Raw genomic sequence first — 21,150 nt, 5'->3', positions numbered from 1 at the left:
CTGTTCTCTTCTACTTATGCTTTGTTCCTGCCCTTCTCTCACCTTTTCACCCCAGTATCATCATAAACAATCCCTTTTCCCACACTGCTCCCACTACCTGTCTCCCTCCCATACTTCACTCAAAAGCCCCAAGTATTTATTGGTTCTAAAGAGGTCTACATTAAAAGTCATCTTTGTAAGAGAAACAAAACCAGAAGTATCAAATTTACTCTTAAACCGTCTTGAAGTCCAAACTATATTCTCCTACCCCAGAAATTTATGAAACAATAAAGCAGAACTACACCAAAATTCCGACAGTTGTCACAGACTCCTGTTCAATTCTGCCAGTGATGTTTTGGGCCCTGATCAGAGAGATCATGGCCCTTCATTTGGTTGCTGCACTCTTGCTCACCAGAGAAATTCTCCAGATGTGGTGAGCATGCTGAGAGCACAGCACTGTGCAAGCATATGAAGACAGCCCAGCTATTGCTCCAGCAGCAGGATATACTCAGTGTAACAACATACTAATACGTTGTTACATATTATACACATAAATATGCAGTCCTGGATTTACACACTTACATCCCAGGACATAGCAGGCTAAACAGAAGCCCAAAGCTGCATTATGCACAGCAAACAGCACGTGAATTCCAGCACTGCATGAAAAGACAACTAAAATGCCAATAATGGCGTGTATTTTACGTACCAAGACCCATAGCTTCAGAAAATCTTTGATGAACTAAAATTACAAAGTTATTTTGCAAAACACTTGGAAGAGCATCTACAGCAGTACTACAAGTCACAAAATATTTCCAGAGAGCTTTCTGAACTAAAGATACCAGTATGACTTATGTGTAACATAAACCAGCTCTTCACTGAGCTGGTAAAGCTGTGTCACACCAATCAGTTGCTCTCATTTGTTAACTCCACTCAAATCATGGCCTAAAGACACTGCAGCTAACTGCTGTATGGAAATAAACTCTGCTACGTCATGTGATAAAGATTTTACTCAATTTCACAGCAGTACAACAATTTACACACCTGAGGCTATCTTCTTTTTTTTATGAATCAGTCAGTAGCCTGATATTTTTAATTTTACTACTCAAATTTCTCTTTTAACATTTCCTTTTATCTTAAAAGAACTACACACTTTGAAAAGCAGAAGGCTTATTAACTATCACTTCCATACTTACATTTTTAAATTCTTGTTTGGATGCAACTAGAATCGCAGATTTACCAAATCACAGAATACATCAACTTGGAAAAGACCTATAAGGATTGAATCCAACTCCTGGCTCCACAATCATTAACAACAAAGAAATATGACTCGTTTCCTTCTGCTTGTACGGACATCAAGCTTACAAAATAACATTCTAAGGCAAAACACTTTAAAGACAAGATAATATAAAAAGCCACTTACCTGTCTGAATCTTCACTCTGTGTAGTTTAGATGTGAACTGATCATTCACTGTAAATATATGTCCATTTTCTATTTCTTTCGATTTGGGCTCTTTTGTGAGAACACGCTGTGTTGGTTTGCCACACGCAAGGGACTGTAGGGCTCTGACCAGTTCTCTTTCAGGGATGTCAGTTTCTTGTTGAATTTCCTGAAGAAAAACATCCTCATCAGTTTACAGCTAGTGCAGAAGTAAGTATCACATTTTGCAGACAACAGCAGTGACTGCTTAAAACATCCATCCTTCAAGTCCATAAAGCAGCAATCACAAGTTTGTAAGCAAAGTATACTGGATGCAGAATGATGTCTTCATATGCTTTAGGGGAAGGCTTCTTCAAATTTAACTCAGTCAATGAGCTCACATTCGTTAGAAGTTCATTATTAGACTTTTAGAAACTGCAAACATCTCCAGTTCACATTCAGACTCTTAAGGGACACCTGGCAGCTGAAGACTAAACTACCAGACAGAAAAATAGTCGTCGTACATGTAATTGCCACCAGAACTGCCACTTCACCAGCTTCCCCATCACCTGATCCAAGAGCAATACCCAGCTCTTCTGTTGTCCACCTACACTCCCCATTCTCATGGCACACAAGTCAAACTCAAAACAACTGCAACATCCCCCCGTGCTTAAGAGGCTAAGATTTGTAAAGAACTTCAGTTCTTTAAACAGTGATCAGAAAGCCAAACTTCAGAGTACAGCCGAGTTCTATCATGCTCATTTCTTCTGTGCACTCAGATTTTATTGTAATGGTCAAAATAATCCTCCTGTGGTCATACACCGCTGAGAACAAGTAATATTTTTCACATACTGGCTGCCAAGACTGTCATTAACTGCAAAGCATTTCCCATTCAGCATCTCACAACCAGATCTCAGCAAAGCTCAGACAGATAACATGCCTTTATTTTCCGACTATGTACCCAATATCCCATGTGTAATGATAACTTTATTTGATGTCAAACTTTTTTTGCACATCTTTTTAAATTACTTTGAATGAGCTAGAAATTCCAGAAGTCTAACATGACCAAATCTCACTGTTTTTGATATTTACTGCCTGTGGGTGATTGGAAAACATTAAGTATTCTTAAGAGTATTCTTAGAAGAGTACATTCAGAAATATTCACAGTATTTGCAGTGATGTGTACCCACAGTTAAATTATTTGCTGACATCAACAATGCCTTTTCACAAGCAACTCAAACTATTTATCTGTTGCTTTACTTAAAACAATTGTCACAATTTTTTTTTCCAGATTCAGCACAAAGCAGTATTAAAGAAAATAAGAAATCAAAGATGCAATCCCTTAGATGGTCACACCAAAAATTCTTACTAAAATGGATCAATCAGCACAAATTCAACCAAGCAAATGAAGATAGCACTTACAACCTGAGGACTTAGATAACTGTAGAGACTATAAACCAAATCCAGCTTACGCTTCACATAATGCCTCTAACACGTTCATCAGAAATTAATGTTTGGAAGCCTACAACTAAAAGCCATCCTTTCATAATTGAGTTGCTATCACAAGTAAATGTGTTCTTTGCTCTTGATGAAAGCAAAACAAAGTTTTTTTTTCCATGCTGTATCTTTCCAACTGAGCCATTAACACATGCAAAACATTTCAGAAATCATAAGCAAGCTTAGAAATCAGAAGCACAGGAAGAACTGTACTGCAATATGCTCCCTCAGAAGAAGGCAAAAAGTTCAAGTTGGACAAAAAAAGATGTAGCTCTGAATACAAATGGGAATAACAGATGGTCCTCTGCTCTCCCTTCCCCTCAGTCTGTGACATACCATTTTTCTTACTTATACAATGCGCTTATACAATTGATGTAAACAGAGGAGAATCATAGAATGGCCTGGGTTGAAAAGGACCACAACGATCATCAAGTTCCAACCCCCTGCTACATGCAGGGTCACCAACCAGCAGACCAGGCTGCCCAGAGCCACATCCAGCCTGGCTTTGAATGCCTCCAGGGATGGGGCATCCACAGCCTCCTTGGGCAACCTGTTCCAGTGCCTCACCACCCTCTGGGTGAAAAACTTCCTCCTAATATCCAACCTTAATCTCCCCTGTCTTAATTTAAAACCAACCCCCCATGTTCTACCCACTCTCATAAATGGCTGTTCCCCCTTGTTTATACGCTCCCTTCATGTACTGGAGGGCTGCAATGAGGTCTCCCCAGAGCCTTCTCTTCTCCAAGCTCAACAAGCCCTGTTCCCTCAGCCTTTCTTCATAGGAGAGGTGCTCCAGCCCTCTGATCATCTTAGTGGCTCTACAATGCTTTGCCCATCGTTTCCAAAAATGCATTATTTTGAAGGAGATAACAGAGTTGTGCACAAAAGCAGTACCTATTACATAATTTCAGTTCTAAAAACATTACTAAATGAGCTCCATCCGAAACCTACAAAGGATATATTCTAAGCATGGCCTTTGTCCAATTCTACACATGAAAACTGGTTATTATTGGGAAAAAAAAAACAGGGAAATTAGAAGGAAAAAAAGTCATGTTGTTGAAATGACAAAAAGACTAAAAGGAATTTTATTCATACAAACTTCAACCTGCAATTCTTCAAAAGCAGAAACGAGCAAAAGAGAACAAAGGCACACCAGTTTTTAAGATCCAGAGTCACTTCTTTGTTAAAATAATCCCTAGTTTTACTTCTAGCAGCAACACCTGTATTTCTTGTTTGTGAAACCTAGAGATATAATAAGAACTAAGTATTTTCCCTTCGTTTTCAGCATTATCATTAAAGATTACATTTCACCCTTCAAAACACCGAGCTGCTTTGTAAACTTCAGCAAAAACAGAAACAAAAAGCTGGGCATTACATGAAATTCCATTACAAGAAACCGAATTGAATGGAACAAGCTCTGAGGGTTTGCACAAACATCCTTCCTCTTAGAAGCAAGTAACATTAAGCTAGACCTACGTGGCCACTTGTTCCTTTGTTGATGTAAACAAATCCTTGACATGCAGAGATACATTAACTACGTAAATTTTGGAGAAGGAATCTTGCTATGTCATGATTCTTTACATTTCTGAAGAACCATGTACATTATTCCTGCATCATCATAATCTTTTTCTCTCAGTCACATAGTTCAACAGCTGTTCACAATCTTAGCAAGTTTCCAGTTAATAATCTCACTGAATACAAAGAAAACGGTAAATAGCAAAGGTTTTCCAACCACAAAAGCAACTTAAAATTAATCTGTCCAGCTGTGAAGCTGCAGAAACACTTTGCTTTTATGCTTACTCAAGCACACTGCAGGCCATCTCTCACGCCATGCTGCGGTAAAAGCAGTAACTTCACAGGAGAGAACAGCAGCATATGGCAGCGCTTGGTAATTAATCGTGTTATTCAATAGTCAGTGAAGACAGACAAAATTCAATCTACTCTTAGATTTTCATAAGCTTTTCTGCTGAAAGACAACTCCCACATACTTCACCAAAGAAGCCAAACAAACATAGTATGCCTTCTTAATGTTTTAGTTAAAGGCTGACATAAAAACAGCTTAAAAACTCCTGAACATGAGAAAACAAACACATACAATCTAAACACTTGCAGACAGTTCTCTATTATCTAGTCTTAGTAAAATTAACTATGATTTAGTGCATGCGTCACAGTCGTATTTGTCAGTGCCAAGTATTATTTATTCATATATAAATGAGGCTCTATTCATAAAAAACCTCAAAATAATACATTTATAAAATAATGTAGCTATTAGTCCAATTTCAATTAGGAAAACCAAGCTGTTAACCTAGCTGTTAAATTCTCCTTTCTTTTTAAGTTCTCTCTGAGGAAGTACTCAAAGCTGTAATGCTCCTGCAGTGCACTGCACAAAACACAGGACTTTCTGAGCTCCCAAACACTCTTTTGCAAACTGTACATATTATTTAAGAGATTCTAAGCAAACTCTGCCTTTCTCAATCCCAACTATTTCAAATAAACATCCTCATAATAGCAGGCTAGAAGAATGCACTCCCAAAGCATTCTCCACCACCTTTTATGAGCTTCAACATTCCCTAGTAATGCCCCTCCAATCTCTATATTAGGAATCTCTTTGGAACTTCTTTATCGTCCTTTCTGGTTCACCATGAGAGAAGGGATGCACTACAGCTCACTCCAGACTGCCAGTTTAAACAATTTAACTGCTTAAAAAGCAATGACAAAAATCCCTGGGCCTATAGATTCAGTTACTCAAAGAAACTGAGCAAGCAGAGCCACCTGCTGCATTCCAGCTTCAGCTTGTCTCCTACAGCCAAGGAACAACCATACTCAACAACCCTCTTCAACTGCCCTGAAAACTTCCATTCCCAAATGACATCCTCTTCTGGAACTGTTTAATAAATATTTAGCAGTGAATATAGCAATAAAGCAGTGGTGCTGATCTGTTCCTGCATTTATCAGTCTGACCCATACTCCAGTGGAATGAGAAGTGTGGTGTTTGTGCTCCTCAAATACCTAGTTAATAGAACTAGAAAGCCTAAAATAGGTTATCTGAAAGACAGGTAAGAAAAAAAAAAACAATTCATACCTCAAAGGTGTATTTTTCTCTGTTGTTAAAGAGCATTAATATTGTCATCTGGAAAGTGGACACCTGCAATATGTGCTTCCGTGTATTTGAGCCAGTTACTTGGGCACCTCCAACGCCAACCTCGGAGCCATCTTCCTATTTTAAAAATAACAGAACTACCATCAGTTCATTCTTCACTCCAGAATATTTCCTCAGTAAGATGGAAGTTACGTGATGAAAGTTATCTCGGAGCTCCGTCCATAGATGTCATCGAATGGCATATGTCTGGTGGTATAACCAGAATCTCTCTCTAGTAGGTGACCTTACAATCACAGCAGATTTCTTTAGGATGGAGGCACCTCGGTAAGTTGCATGGTCCAGCCACTGCTCACAGCCAGGCCATACAGAACAGGACACTTGAGACTCCATCCAGTCAAATACTGAGCATTTCCCAAGAACAAACCCCAGAGCCTCTATGGGCACCTGCTCCGCCACCTGAGTAGCTTCCAGACTTTTCTTGTATACATAAATATGAAGTATTATACACATTTGGAAAAATCTCTACATTGCTAGCACTCTAAATATGAAAAGCAGAGTAGACTTTGCTTAAAAGTACGTTTTCACACTAACAAAAATTAGTCTAAAGATAAATTTCATTTTGCTTTTGATTATTTCAGCCAAAAAACCTGCAGAACACTAAATTTCCTTCAAGATCCAAATTACTTTTCTGCAAGGAACTAAAAGGGATGATTTGCAACACATGAAAATCAGATTTAGAAGAAGAAAACGTTTTCAAACATTTACAAAGGAAGAATATAGAAGGGATGAAAGGCACTTTTTGCTAATATTATCAACAGGCAAGCTTATTTTGTAAAATTATGGAATTAATACAACCGTGCACTTGCTTAGGTTTTATTCTAAATGCTAAAATGCAACACTCTCATAACCTTCATACTTCACCTTTTTAACTGGCCCATAAAAAGTGGCATTGAGATCTGCAGAACCCATGTGATGCTGGAGTGTCAGCTGTCGTCCACTGTGTTTGGCTAAATAAAATCTGCAATATAAATGAATCGAAAACTTAAATACAACACGTAAATTATGTATGAAGTGGAAACTACTTAGTAGAAGCTTAGTAATTATGTGCACTTTCCATTGCAATTAAGGAAATTTCTAACTCCTCCTTTTTCAAAGCACTGCATTAGAATTCACATTAAGAACTCCCAAAGCCTCAAGTCTAAAAATACAAGTTCTTGTATTCTCAATTTCTGCATCAACTGAAAAAGAGTGGTAAGATGGCACGTCTTTTGTTTTAATGGTAAAACGTACCTGTAAGTTAAGTTAAGAAAAAGTTTGCTCTTAAAACCTCTACCTCAAAGCCTGTTTTAACACATACCTTCTAAATATTTCAAAAGCATGTCGGGGAGCTGGAGGGATGTTGCACTTTGGTGTGGCTGACTGGGTTGGCCAGTAACCTGTTGTGAGGACCCGCACTGTAAGATCAACGCCACCTAATGAGACCTACAATTGGAAGAAAACATTCACTGTTTTAAAAGATCATGCCTCACTGTTTTTTTCTATCACGTAGAAAGTACAGAACTTGCACAATTATGGAAAAGATGGAATATAAATCTATAAACATTGTTTTACCAACACCGAACAAATGAACTCATCACCGCCAGAATGTTAGGAGATATGCCAGAAACCTCCACGTCAATCCCCTGGGGCATTTACAGACTTCTATTAATGACTAACTAAGAGTGAAATACCTGTGATCACAAATGGAATTCACAATATACAGAACAGTTCTTTCTAAATAGTCTTTCCCCTTTTGACTATGTACAGTAAAGCCAGGTTGCTAAAGACACAAATTTCTAAGCAGCCTCTGGAAGCAAATAAAAATACCAAATTATCTGATGTTAAGTAACAACAAGCTCCTCCTACTATTTGCCTCCATGCTGTTATGTGAACAGTTACTTTCACACACAGAACATATGTACTTTCTCTGAAGACAGCCATTACCAATAAATACTCAGCACTGCTTACAAAACATTGTACAGGTGAAACACGGATCCACAAAGTGGATTAGTTTCCATGAGTAGGAGATAAACTTCTAGCCTATCATGTGGCATTATCCTTACTGGTATCTCAACTCACTTTATTAAACTTAAAGGCGAGTATTTTCAGCTCTGGTAGATGTTAGCTAGTACCTTCAAAGAACACAAATGAGGGACAAGAAAAACAAAGTATAACATACCCAAATGGTTATAAATTGTTAAATACAAATAGAGCATGCTATATTTTAGACTGTCAAGAAACATCCCATCATTTCAGAAACTTCCAGTACTAAATAACAGAGCAGCACTCGCTTGTATACAGTAAATTTTGTACTGCGTATGTGTCAAACGCTTTTGTGCATTACCAAACTTGTGCCTAGGAAACTTCTGAAAAATCTAGATTAATGCCAAGCTACTCAGAGAGAAATATCCTCTCAAAATGAATTTAGTTAAGGCTAAAGCACAACAGTTTGGAAAAGCATGCAAAGACCAGTATGGAGCTTGTTCTGTAGTCGGCATTACTGCCTAGCTTCCAATTCTGTATTATCAATGCTATAAGGCTCACAAGATAATTAAAATTGCCATTTAGACGCAGAAAACTAATCTATAAATCATCTACAGAGAAGCTTCAAACAATTTTCACTTTAGACAGAGTATAGGGAAGGTGATCAACAGAGACAGGAAGATAAAGGAAGTGTCTTTATCAGGAACTGAAATCATTCTAGTTCAAGTGGCAACCTTTCCCTGAGGTTTTTGGTCTCAGTCAGATTAGAACACAGTATAAATTTAGAATGCTGCATATCAGACATTATACACAGCAGACCCAGAAAAGTTCTGTAAGCCTTTCACTTTTCCATCTCTTCGTTGCAAAAATGATACGAACAAATGGAAAGTGCCTTAAAGTGATCTAGTCTTAAAAAAAAAACACTCTTAACAATTTAAAGTTTCGGAATTGCACCTGTAGAATTATGAGTAATGTTATCCTGGGCTTTCCCTTGTGCTTAGCTTTCCCCTTAATGACATGAAACCAATCATTACTTAAATAGACCTTGGCACTACCCATATGTTGGGACACAGGATCCAGCAGGAGACTTTGCAGGTCAGATTATTTAGAGTCGAGTAGATTTCTGATTCCTCTAGGAGGCACTGCACATATCTGAGCTATATAAATTGTTTAAAAAGGAGTAGGATTGACTATTTCCTACAGAATGCAAAAACACCTGGATATTAACAGCAATACTTAAAAACAAAGAAAGCAATAGATTTATTTTATCTCAAATATTATGAACACCAACAGAAACATCTCTGCTTCCATCATAAACAAATATTCCAAAAGTGTCATTAAAAGGCAATGAGGCTGAACAAAAGGCAGCCCTTGGGCAAACTGCTGGTCCCTTGCCAAGAATAAGACAGTCTCAAATGAGACCTAGCAGAATAGATGTTAACAGTTGAACTTTACCTTACTGGCTGTACATAGTTAAGATGGAAATACAGATATCATACATTAACTCAAAGTAAAACCGTCAGGTTGTCTTTAACATCAAAGAATCCTATGTAGAAGTCTCACAAAAAAGTGGGAGCGCTCTAAAAATTTTTTCTTGACGTTCGTGTTTTAACCATTCTAGAAGGAAAACGCCATTCGATTCTAAAGAACAAAGCTGCAGTAAAGATGCCCGCCCACAAACACCTGTATCTGTCCACGTGTGCCTCCACCACCTCTGCTGAAACCGCCCCGCTGCTGTCAGGCACAAACGAGCCCGCACGCCCCCAGCGAGCAGCCGGGAAGGCGGCCGCACCGCGCCCCCTGGCGGCCACGAGGAAGGAGGCCGGCGGAGGAGGGACCGCGCAGCAACTGAGGCGCAATGGAGCCGGAATGGGATTCTACGCAGCGAAATTGGTTCTGTTTGGGCTGTACATCAGCCTTTGAAATGGCTTTTCTATTTCGGGAAACACTAACAGAGTTTACGAGATGAGAACCACTATAAGAAATTTAATTTGAGGATGCTAACCAAATCCTTCTCACATGAGAACGCTAACAACAAAATGCACGCGCCTGGATGAAGGTTTGTGCTTTGCATGAAGTGAAAGAAGAAGCACACAGGAGCTGTGCTCTTACCCCAGTCGACTGCAGATGTTGCCTGAACTCATCCATCGTCGTGTTTGAGATGCTCATGTCCCTGAACATTCCTTCCAGTTTAGATGTGAACTGACATCCACATTCAGTCTGAAACACACAACATCACTCATTGTGCCAGGGCTATGGAAGAGATCTGATACATGAACCCAACAGCTAGAGTTTATGTCTCATAAAAATGCTATTTCCATACATGTGGTTGCTTGGACTCTTACTTCCATTACTTCCAGAACTTTATAAAAAACACCTCAAAATAACTTTCATTTTTCATATCTGAGCCTGCACAAATTGAAACTTTCCCTCCCTTTTCACCCTTTTTTTTTTTGACATAATTTCTGCATTTTTATCTCACCTAAAACATTGGTGAAAGCTTAATAGACCAATGCCTACGAACTAACCTGTTTTGTAACATGATGATGAGAAAATACTAGTTTTTGATGCCCAAAGATTTTTATCTGAAGTATACATCATTTTCGAGGGCTACTGCAGAGTACAAAGGAAGATCACAGATCTTTCTTCAATCTGTGACATACACATCTATAGACATACAGGCCAATATATGCGTTTCCACTGGACAGTCAGGACTTTCTGTACACTTCTAAAGCACAGCTTCACATATATGGTAAATGCCAGCATGTTATCTACACTATTCCCATCTCTGGGCAAATCCATGAGAAAAGACAGCAGTCTCAATCCATTGACTCATCTCGCTAAAGAAGTATACCCTGTGTATTCTCACCTGCACCAGGTGGGAAGAAGTGGAAAGGTAACTGGGAATTAATTAATTTTGATAATCTGGAGAAATCTGATTCAAACAGATTTCATTTGTTCATGGGTGAGAATACAAAGGTCAAAAACTGAGAATCAGGGAAGTTTGATTTTTTACAATCAAATCAGACAGGTTCAAAAGTCCCCTGGACACTTAACATACCACAGGGGCAGAAGCTGCATTAGAAGCTGCTTCAAGGATTGCTTATCTTTAGGTTTTACCTTCTCAGTCTCTTGGTCACTCTTGCAACCAGAATAAACTAAACCAAGAGAAGTAAGCAAAACGTTTCCAAACACAGGTACGAAGACCTTTTTTCAATCAAACTCGAACTACATCAAAAAGGAATTGAACGCTACTGCTGATCTGAAGAAGGATATAGTACAATTTAACAAAAATGAATGCCATCAAATACCCACTGTGAATTTACAACATTTCCAGATGTTTTCCAGCATTTTCTTCTTTTTATTTCTACATAATGTTTCAGAATAACACTTCGTATTTTCTGTTAGGGCTTCAAAAATCAAATCTGTATTTAACTGCAAGGTGCAGCTTACATATATAACCCTTATGTAAGGCCAAAGAAATCATATTTATGAAACTTATGAAATAAATGAAGCGAAAAGTATACAAATATTGCCTTACCTTTAATTTAGATATCATGTTTTTCTCAGAGTCATCCGAAACACTCTTGTTTGTAAGAAGTCTTCTTGCCAAGTGCTGCTTATAATACCGCTCAAAAACATCTTTCTCTTGCATAAACCTAAATAAAACCATTGCTTTATCCAAGATAGTTTCTACTTCTTGCTCTGTTAGCTGTAGAAGAAATAATATACTGGTTTTAGCCTTCCAGGACAGATGTCATATACAGCCTACATACTTTAAGCAATTCACACCAAGTATATGGTGTAAGAATAGCCTAGAAGGAAAATAACAAAATTGGTCTAACATATGAACAACTGAGCCAAAAGAACAGTGCCCAAACCCAATAAAAGGGAGAAAATAACAATCAAAAATGTAGGAACAAGCAATGATGAGGGAGCAATGAATGGTTAAAACTCCTGATAAAACAGTGAAACTTTCCTGTTGACCATACATTTTGAAGCATTAAAAAAGAATTAGAAAAGAAGCACAACTATAAACCAGCATCAGCAACTAATAATATGGAAAGTCAGCTTAGAATGAAGATTTTCACATTTTGAGATTGACTTTGCAAAGCCTCTCCAGTGCCACAACAAATAAAATGATCACTTATTTTTATAAATAAATAGTATTGATTATTTGACTGGCTAACCAAGCGAGTTACTTTGCAAGAGAATCATTAGGCATTGGGAACAACTACTGAACTATAAACATACTTAAGGAACTGAACAGGTTTCCAAGAAAGTCGCAGAATTTAATACAATCTAAGGGAGTGAGGTGGAGGTCAAGCTACACATCCTGAGATATCCTTGCGTGCCTTATGTAAGTTCAGCCCTAAAGTGTTATGGGCTCAGATGTGCCTTACGGACTTTTTCTTTGTTTGAAAAAGGCAGCAGTGCCATTTACCTTAATACAAAAATCATTCTCAGAAAATTACCTTAGTTTAATTTGATCCAAGATTGCACAGAAAACAGTAGGATCTTATAATTTAATTTATACTTACTCCCTTGACTCCTTTTTTCAGCTTATCATCAATAAATAATGAGAGGTACTCTGGAGACCTAGAGTTGAGGTTGAGGAAATATTCAAAGTCACCCGCAATAGTCTGTTTGAAGAGTCGGTCGTTATTGAAAGATTCTTGAAGAAAGCGGTCAAACCTACTCTTCAAATCCAGTAAACCCTTCAAAAAAAAAAAGTTATGAACATTTTTACTGATTTAAAATTTTAAGTTGTAAAAACAGCAGTAATAGATGTAGGCTAGATCAGATCTACAAGTAGAGGTTCTGCAATGCCCTCTACGTTCTGCACTGTTAGGAAGCATGGGAAATTTCATTTCTGTTTGTAAACGTCTACAGTTGCCCTAAATCTCTTGCTGTAATAGGCTACTGACAGATTAAGTATTTTAATCACTCTTGTTGAACAGGCTGATTTACTTTATTTTAAATCGACAACTTAAAGAAGGTATTTTTGGAATTAAGCCTTATCTACGTAAAATGAATGAAGTTGTCAAAATCCCTTCCTAAGTACAGGACATCAGAGAGATCAGGCTAAGCACCCATTAACTGCATCCACAGAGCCACTAAGCAAGTTTAAGGAGAAAACACACTGCAACAAGAGGACAGATCTTATTAATTTTTTTTTCCCCCTGCAGATTCAAGCCAGGAATGTTCTGCACTATTTAGCTGCGTGTTTCCCATTAATCTGTACCAATCTCTGTGAATGTATGAAAGCTAGATACAAGTAACTGCCCTCCAATTACCACAGTTTGAAGTTCACAATCACAGTGTGAAGTCCACAGATGTGAAACGAACCATTTCTTTCAGCTGAACTATCAGATTTTTACCATCATTTTCAGGGGTTGCACTACCTCTACTTAAAGCTAAAACAACTGAGTGTAGAAGGGGGAAGCATCATAAAAATCACATGAACACCTTGCTAAACATATATGATACATGTGGGATTTAGACATAAGTAACATATTCAGGGTGGTGGGGAAAAAGAATTTCGTGCAAAAAGTTGACAACTACTGTCCATACAATCCAGTCAGGTTAAATGATCCTGAAGTCCTACATGGCCGAAGAATTTATTCATTTGTGGTTACTTAAAGAAGCCATTCAAGAATTACTCAAGGAAGTAGTAGTGTTTCTTAGGAACTCACCATCTCACTTAAAGGAATGATCTTTAGACAGTCTAATATATGTGTATTAGAAATTTTAAATTCAAAGCAAATCCCACTATTTCTCTCTGTTAACCAAGGTTAGCTTATGTCTCCTCTCCAGGAGTACACCATCTGAACAACCTGGTATTGAACAGGAGAAACTGTTAGTACCTTGAATCACAACAGCATCTCAACATCCCTTCCATTATTTTAAGGAGTTAGGACATCTTAGGACATCTTCATGAGATGGTTGGGGGTAAATACTAATTGGGCTCTGGATGAGCTCTGCCAAAGCACGTGCAACATGGCTGTAAGTCTTCTTCAGCTTCACCAGGTATTCAACTTTGTGGCAAGATACACTGATAGCACCATTATAATTAAATATTCAACTCCTCCCCAGGTCAGCCTCTTAAGATACTCCCTTTTGGGTCAAACAGAATTCTAAAGTGAAAATTACTTCGGACACTTATTTTATATATTACTCGTCATTTTTTTGTTTTTATTTTTAAATAAATCACACCACCACAAAACCACAACAGCCCAGAACCTTTATACCTACAAAAGTTCAAAGAGTATTCTCTTTTTAACAATCATTGGAGAATCATTCTTGTCCAAATTAGGTAAGAAGTTTTGCTTCAGCACTGCCAGACAATTCAAACAAAAATGTTTCTATACTCAAATGGCTTCTTGTAATAGTAACCAGTTCTAGTAAATTGATTGTTTTCAAACAAAGTAGAGATAATAAGATACACAACATGAAATGCTTCTTTAAAGGACCAGACAAAAAAACTGCAGCTACACATTTGTAAAAAATTAACATATTTAACAAATAAACATTTTGATATCAACTGTAAAACATTTTCAGCTATAAAACATTTACTTGAATTTCAATTAAGTCTGAAAGAAATTAGAGCTATGTTCTCAGAGACAATGGGAGGAAAGAAAATATGACAACACTCCTGAAGCACATTTTAGGGTCTTGGTAAATTAATGCTACACAAAATCTTAGTGAGATGGAGAACAACAAAACACCTACTAATATGCAGAAATGCTGTGTCTCTCAGGGAGACCAAGAATTAAGCTAGCAATTAAAATGTGAGTGAGAGGTGAATGCTGTAAACCATTAGAATCTTGCTATGAAATTCCACCTTGAACATCAATAGCCAGCGTTGCACACAATTACATTAAATAGATGCTAAGGAGCTTCGTAGGATAAAATTCAATCTGGAGGCAAATATAATTTACAATAAACCAAAAAGTTCCAAGGTTTTATATAACTGTTTTGAATATTTTAATAAAAGTAGATACCAAAAATCCACTAATTAAGAGCTTGTACTTACCAAGCAACTTAGGAGTTCTAAACACTTCCAAAATAAAAAATGTGCGCATTTTAAATAGAAGCATAAATGAAGTTTATTAATAAATAATGAACCCTTCTGAGTCAGCGCTAAGAGGTTTCTCATATAAAACGTGTTACTCTGGAAAATACGGCACAGAAGGAAAGACAATTTTTAAATATTCAACTACCTGAATGTAGTCAACTGGATTCTTTCCTTCTCCCTCTTCAGAAACTAGTGCTTTGCCTTGCTCTCTCAGGTACGAGCTCATGCACTCGCACATTGTCTTCAGACCGTTTGGCACACGACTAAACAACTTGTACATGCAAGCAAGGTCTGTAGAAAAGAATGAGATGTTATGCATGATGCCCCGTGTAACTCATTCATTTCACAGCAAAAGAGTTCATACACTCAAGCGACAAAAGCATCCTGTAACAGCTCAGGCACTGATGGAAATTTCTGCCCCCTTTTCTTTACCCCAAGAACATACTAACTACAGCAGCCACAGAAAATTAAAGTAACAACAAAGGTGGTATTTCATTATTCTAGTTCAAGCTGTCTATAGCACATAATCTCATGTTGCTGATCACCAGGCCAGCAAAAGTTGTTTTAAAGGCTGGTGTGTTTTAAGCTTCACTAAAATCGCTTCTTTTCATGGTATTTATGAATGTATCTTCCAAGGCTACCGTCCCAAAATCAAATATTATGTTAAAACAAATTAGACAGCACTAATGAGATGCTTGTTAAAAGCAAAAAAGCAAAAAAAAAAACACAAACAACCAAAAAAAATCCAGTAAAAACATGAGTTTAATTTGCATTTGTTTAGCTGAATTTAGTTTGTACTGTCTTGAAGGAATAGCCGCATAAATTCCCACTACTTTGTTTCACATACCTAAAATCATAAGAACTGACTTAGCTTAAGTACGGCTTTTGAAGAGTAGTCCTTATAAACCTCTTATGTAAAATCCTCACAACTAAATTAAACCAATGCCTATAAAAGTAATATTAATTCTTGTATGGTGTAAATACCCTTCAATATCCTGTCACTCTGAAGCCTATCTTAATTGGATATTAATGCAAAAAGGTTAAGCATGGTACCATTGCATTACCTTTCCATACAGAAATTCTCTTTTCTTACAGCTAAGAAATTTGCTCACTTTATCACTCTGACTGCCACCTAATTATGAAGCTACTTCGAGGAACAAAAGCCATTTATCCAAACAGTGAGTCTGTTCCCATTCTCAATGCTTTAGTATGAAGACTGACTTCCAAAAATAGATACTACAATCGTTCTTCATTACTCTGTTTCATAAGTGCAGGTTCTCTCTCTATAAAAACTTGCATTCAGTTGCTGTCTCACAGTAACCTGTACTACAGAAAACCTTACCAAATCAAATCCTTCTTTTTCAATCACTTAGAATATGTTTCTCACCCTTTAAAACGAACAGACAACTTGTTTTCCTGCAACAAATCCTTCTGCCCCCAAATCAGTCATGCAATTTATTGTTATTTAGTCTATCATTTTCATATAGCACCCCTCCCCCCCCCAGAAAAACCCCACAAAACAGTGATGCATTTTAAAAGCTACATACTGTAAGCACTAAAGCAATAAAATGGCTCACATAGAGTAGGTAACCAAGCACAGCACAAAAGATAATACTTATTCTTAAGAAATACTTAAATACTTAGTTTACAAAAAAAAAAAAGTAACGTATCTGGTACTAAACACAAACAAGTTTCCTAAAAGCTCTCTAAAGCCTCTGAAGTACCATTCACAGAGGCACGCAAAAGAAAGCCAAACAGGAACACAAAAGTTAAGCTCAGTTCATCCTATGTTTAAAAACAACAAGCAGTATGGTAAGCATTTCTGTCTCCCATATGATACAGTCTTACCTTCTGTCTTCCCATTTTTCAGCATATGAACTAGCCCAGAGTTCTCCATTTCCACTATAGTTTTCATATGCTTGGAAATAAGCTCCCTCTCAACAACTTTCACAATTGGCTCTTCTGTTGATTTATCCAGACAGTGCATCACCCGTTCTATTTCTTCATTAATTCTAGCTTCTACTTTCTTTATATATACAGAAGCACTGTTTTCAGCTAAAAATTTCTGACTTTCCATCTGTGATTAACACAAATTAATACTTTAGACTTCTTGTATTTTAAGGAGGAAAAAGGAAATACACTGGTTATTTCAGATCAGCATTCATCAACAAGTTAAATCACTCCCAGCATGTCCAACAAACAAGACCTCCAAGATTTACATACCGGCTTAACACAAAACAAAAGTTCTATTGCACTCACTGTGTTTATGTATGTATGAGGGTGCACGAACACAAGTGCAGTATTTTCCACGCTAAAGTTAACTAAATCAGCCTAATATCCAGTGACCAACAGCACTTACAGCCACAGGTCCAAAGAAAACAAAGATGGGAGAAGCAAAAAATAAAATTTCTTTTCGAATACCAGTCAGTGCCATATTTATGAGTTACGCGCATCAATGGTTTTCTCGTTATTCTTGAGAATGTCAGTGCTCACCATTACATTTAAATGATGGTAATTCTGTGAAATTAGTGTTATTTTTTCCTCAAAGTTAGTCACACTTTTTATTTCATTTAACAGAGATTGACATACTTGTCAAATACCACTAACTCTCACGATTCCAAGCAATTACAAAAGCATTCCAAATACAAGTAATTACAAGACTGCTGTACCTGAAAAAATTCTGCAGACATCTCCAAAAACGGAGCCTCAAAGTCTTCTTCATAGACTGACCTTCCTTCAAGACCTAGAATCATTAACATCTGGCAAGCATTTCTTATTGCGCCTCTGCCAAAAGTAAGTTGTTAACAACTTCAGAAATCAACATAACATAGGGAGTTCATCGCAACAACAACTCAGAAAACTTTAACTGAAAATGAACTGATAAAAAGTCTGTTTGTTGCATGAGAGGTTTTCCAGAAGATTAAAGCAGAAAGATTATTTCTGTTCAAAACTAAGGAGCCAGCTGACAACATTTATTTTTTAAATTTAATGATAGGAAAGCAGGTCTCAAGTTCTACCAATTCTGAAAACTATTAACAGGAATATATTTCACCACGCAAGAAATAACCAAAGAAAACTGAAAACTGCATGTGTAGGTTAGTAGTAAACAAGGCAATTTGCACAGAAGGTGCCATACAGAGTATGAAAACATACCTGCAACTTAAGCATCTGTTTAGGCATAAACACACTGATAAAATTCAAAAACAAAAGAATTGCATCTATGAAAAAATTCTAGGTTCTGGCAGCAGAGGATAATATACAGCTGTTGCCAGCATGTGTTTTTCTCTTCATAAACTGCATGTTGGGTAATCCCAATTACAGAACTGCAGCCAAAGTAGCATGAAGTTTACGTATCTCCACACCCATCAGCTGCTCCGAAACTGGAGAAACAAAAAATGTGCAAACTTCGAGTGACTTCAGCTGCAGCATCTGAAGTGCAGGCTATCAAACTCTACTTCCACAAATATGGCAAGAGAACACGAGGAACAGATTTTAAAGCCCAGAGGTAACTGAACTACCAGAACTAGATGGGTTAAAACATTAGGAATTGAAATGGAAGACTAAAAGAAAACTTCAAAAATCAAACAAAGCAGGTAGAGGAAATTTAAACAGCCTTTCAGTACAGAGGACAAGCAGGATGACAACTAGGGGCAGAGAACTGTCAAACCTCCACTTTTATTATCAAATGCTCTGACAGAAGGTGGTAATGGAGAGATTTAACACAGACTTCAATGAGGATCTCAAGATTAATATTAGGAATGTATTAATGAGCCTATCCATTTGCCATTATTTTAAGTTTTGAAAAAAGAAGAAATGTGGGTTTTTTTCCATGCCATGGAGAAACATTTGCTTAAGTAAGGATTTAGTTGTGTATGTTTGTGATTCACTCAAGGACTGGTAAGTATCACTTGCAACAGAAGACAGTCACTTACAAACATCTTACCTGTCTACAACCTCTCCTTTCCTTTCTCTTGCAATCATATCCAGCAGAGTTTGCCGTAAGTGATCTCTAATACAGCCGTAACGCACAACTTGATCTCGAAAAATAATCAAACCCAAGTTGTAGACATTCTCCACATTATTTTGTTGTACGTAGACACGGTCCTACAAAGGCATTCAAAGCAATAGAACTTCAAATTCAGGCTATTCAGAAATGGAAGAAACCAGTCACATTAGTGCTGTACAGATATAATCAAGTGAGTCTTCTCATCATTAAAAGAAAGTAACCTCAGAATCAGTCCAACTTACCAAAACTTTATTTCATAGGAAGTCTACATTGTTTAAGATTGTAAGCACAGCATTTATGACTAAACCAGGCAAGAACAAATCCATACCCCTGACACTTTTTCAGAGTAGGGGGAGTCCCCAAATACTCAGAAAAATCATGGCATAATCTGCAAGGTTTTTTTACTTAATTCCCTCCCATCCACCCTCTTTCTCTTCTGTAAAGAGTAAGTTATTTTTTCCCTATATCCCATTCATAATTCTACCACTCAACTTCACAGTTCCTCCTCATTATGTAATGACATTTCTTGAATTAGCTGAACAGAAGTAAAACCAAAATAATTACAGTCAAAGTTTATCAACAAGTAATGCAAACTGTTTTAAGGGCTCCTGTTGGACCCATATTAGAAAGCTTCCTTCCTTTCAACCTGAGCAAGTATCTTGAAATGTTGTTATATAAATCTGTACTAAGCATAACACTGTTCTACCTCCCTACTCAATCTGTAAGATGGCTCAAGCTGCTTGACCATCTTCTAGCCCTCTACTGCATACACTCACTAATCCAGGCTGATGCTCAGAACAACGTTACAAGCCTAACAAGCATGAACACCACCATGCAGTTCACTGACGCTACCGAGCAGACACACACAGTTTTCTTACAGCTATTTACAGAAACGTCCAATTTTTTTTCTATGTTTAGTTCTGATTGATGAACCTCTCTTCTGTTCCTCCCCCCAGCTCATCAATGCACTAGAAAAGCAAGACTTAATAAAGTCGCTACAAGACAGAAGATGTGTGTATTTGCTTAATATCTATACAATAGTGATGAGGTAGATAAGACCATTGAAATAACAAATAGAAAAGTGAGTTTTTACAAACTATTTCTGAAAAAAGCAATAATGTTTCCGGTTGGTTTGTTTTAAATTTTCGCTAGGATATAATCCATTATTTTGAAGCAACTGTTCAGTTCAAGTTGTAACTAAGAAATACTGCTTAAAACTCAGGATGCTTGTAGAAGTTGAAATGTTCTGTACTCACAAATCTGACTGTGAAAAGGTTTTTGAAGAATTTACAGTTAAATAAAAATAACAAAAAAATCTATAGAGGATGATGGGTAATGTTTTAATTGGAGTATAAAGATTAATTTCCCCATTGGTTCCATCAGTTACCTTCTTAAGCACTTTACTATACTCAGAATTCAAGTAAAAAATCATTCAAACACAGAAAATTAAACTTTTTTTTTTAAATAATACTTCAGACTATAAAAAAAATTACAAGCTTGTACATTTACACAAGTTCCACAATTAGAAGAAATAACAAGGAACAGATTCCATACCCTTTAGTATTTTAGCAGCCAAACATACACAGAAAAATTATTCCTACAGCAATTACACAGCAGATTGTCTCCTGATCAGTACAGGAAAGTAAAATACCAGTAAATTTCCACAAAGCAGGAATGATTGTCCACTAATGCCCTGCAGACAGGTAGCACGTAGTTCATACAGCCTCTGTGGTCCAGGAAGCCAGCAAAACTCTGCCTCAAACCAAACACATTACTCCGTTTGGTATCACAGAGCCCGTTTATCGATACACGGTGGTCTAGATCCTTAGAATGTTATTTTTCATTTCTCCTGCTGTTTGGAAACAATGCAATTTATTTCACTCTTTTGCTTATGCACCTCCATCAAGAACAAAAGTAACCATGATGCTGAAATAAGTTTAAAGTACGCTTTTTAAGAAGATGAAAGAAAATTAAGTGTCTAATGTGTTCTGTCACTTGTGGTTCAAAGAATACATATTCAATTTCTAAAGAATATTATAAAGAATATTCAG

At 37.1% G+C, this 21,150-nt stretch overlaps 1 protein-coding gene across 1 annotated transcript in view; it reads right to left on the bottom strand.

The window, feature by feature from the left end:
- The window catches only part of CUL3 (cullin 3), a 50,343-nt gene that overhangs the window by 2,202 nt on the left and 26,991 nt on the right, over nt 1–21,150 (bottom strand). Inside the window, exons 4-14 of the mRNA XM_042878265.1 lie at nt 19,037–19,197; nt 17,763–17,877; nt 16,942–17,170; nt 15,239–15,384; nt 12,557–12,733; nt 11,557–11,727; nt 10,128–10,235; nt 7,351–7,475; nt 6,915–7,011; nt 5,976–6,110; nt 1,400–1,586 (exon numbers count right to left, since the gene is read on the bottom strand). Of these exons, the coding sequence (XP_042734199.1) occupies nt 1,400–1,586; nt 5,976–6,110; nt 6,915–7,011; nt 7,351–7,475; nt 10,128–10,235; nt 11,557–11,727; nt 12,557–12,733; nt 15,239–15,384; nt 16,942–17,170; nt 17,763–17,877; nt 19,037–19,197 (1,651 nt within the window). The remainder of the gene's footprint in view (nt 1–1,399; nt 1,587–5,975; nt 6,111–6,914; nt 7,012–7,350; nt 7,476–10,127; nt 10,236–11,556; nt 11,728–12,556; nt 12,734–15,238; nt 15,385–16,941; nt 17,171–17,762; nt 17,878–19,036; nt 19,198–21,150) is intronic.

This window comes from Lagopus leucura, unplaced genomic scaffold (assembly GCF_019238085.1).
Source record: "Lagopus leucura isolate 7727_CA_CO unplaced genomic scaffold, USGS_WTPT01 Super-Scaffold_100021, whole genome shotgun sequence".
Classification (NCBI taxonomy): Eukaryota; Metazoa; Chordata; class Aves; order Galliformes; family Phasianidae; genus Lagopus; species Lagopus leucura.
This window is presented reverse-complemented; position numbering and strand designations above follow the sequence as displayed.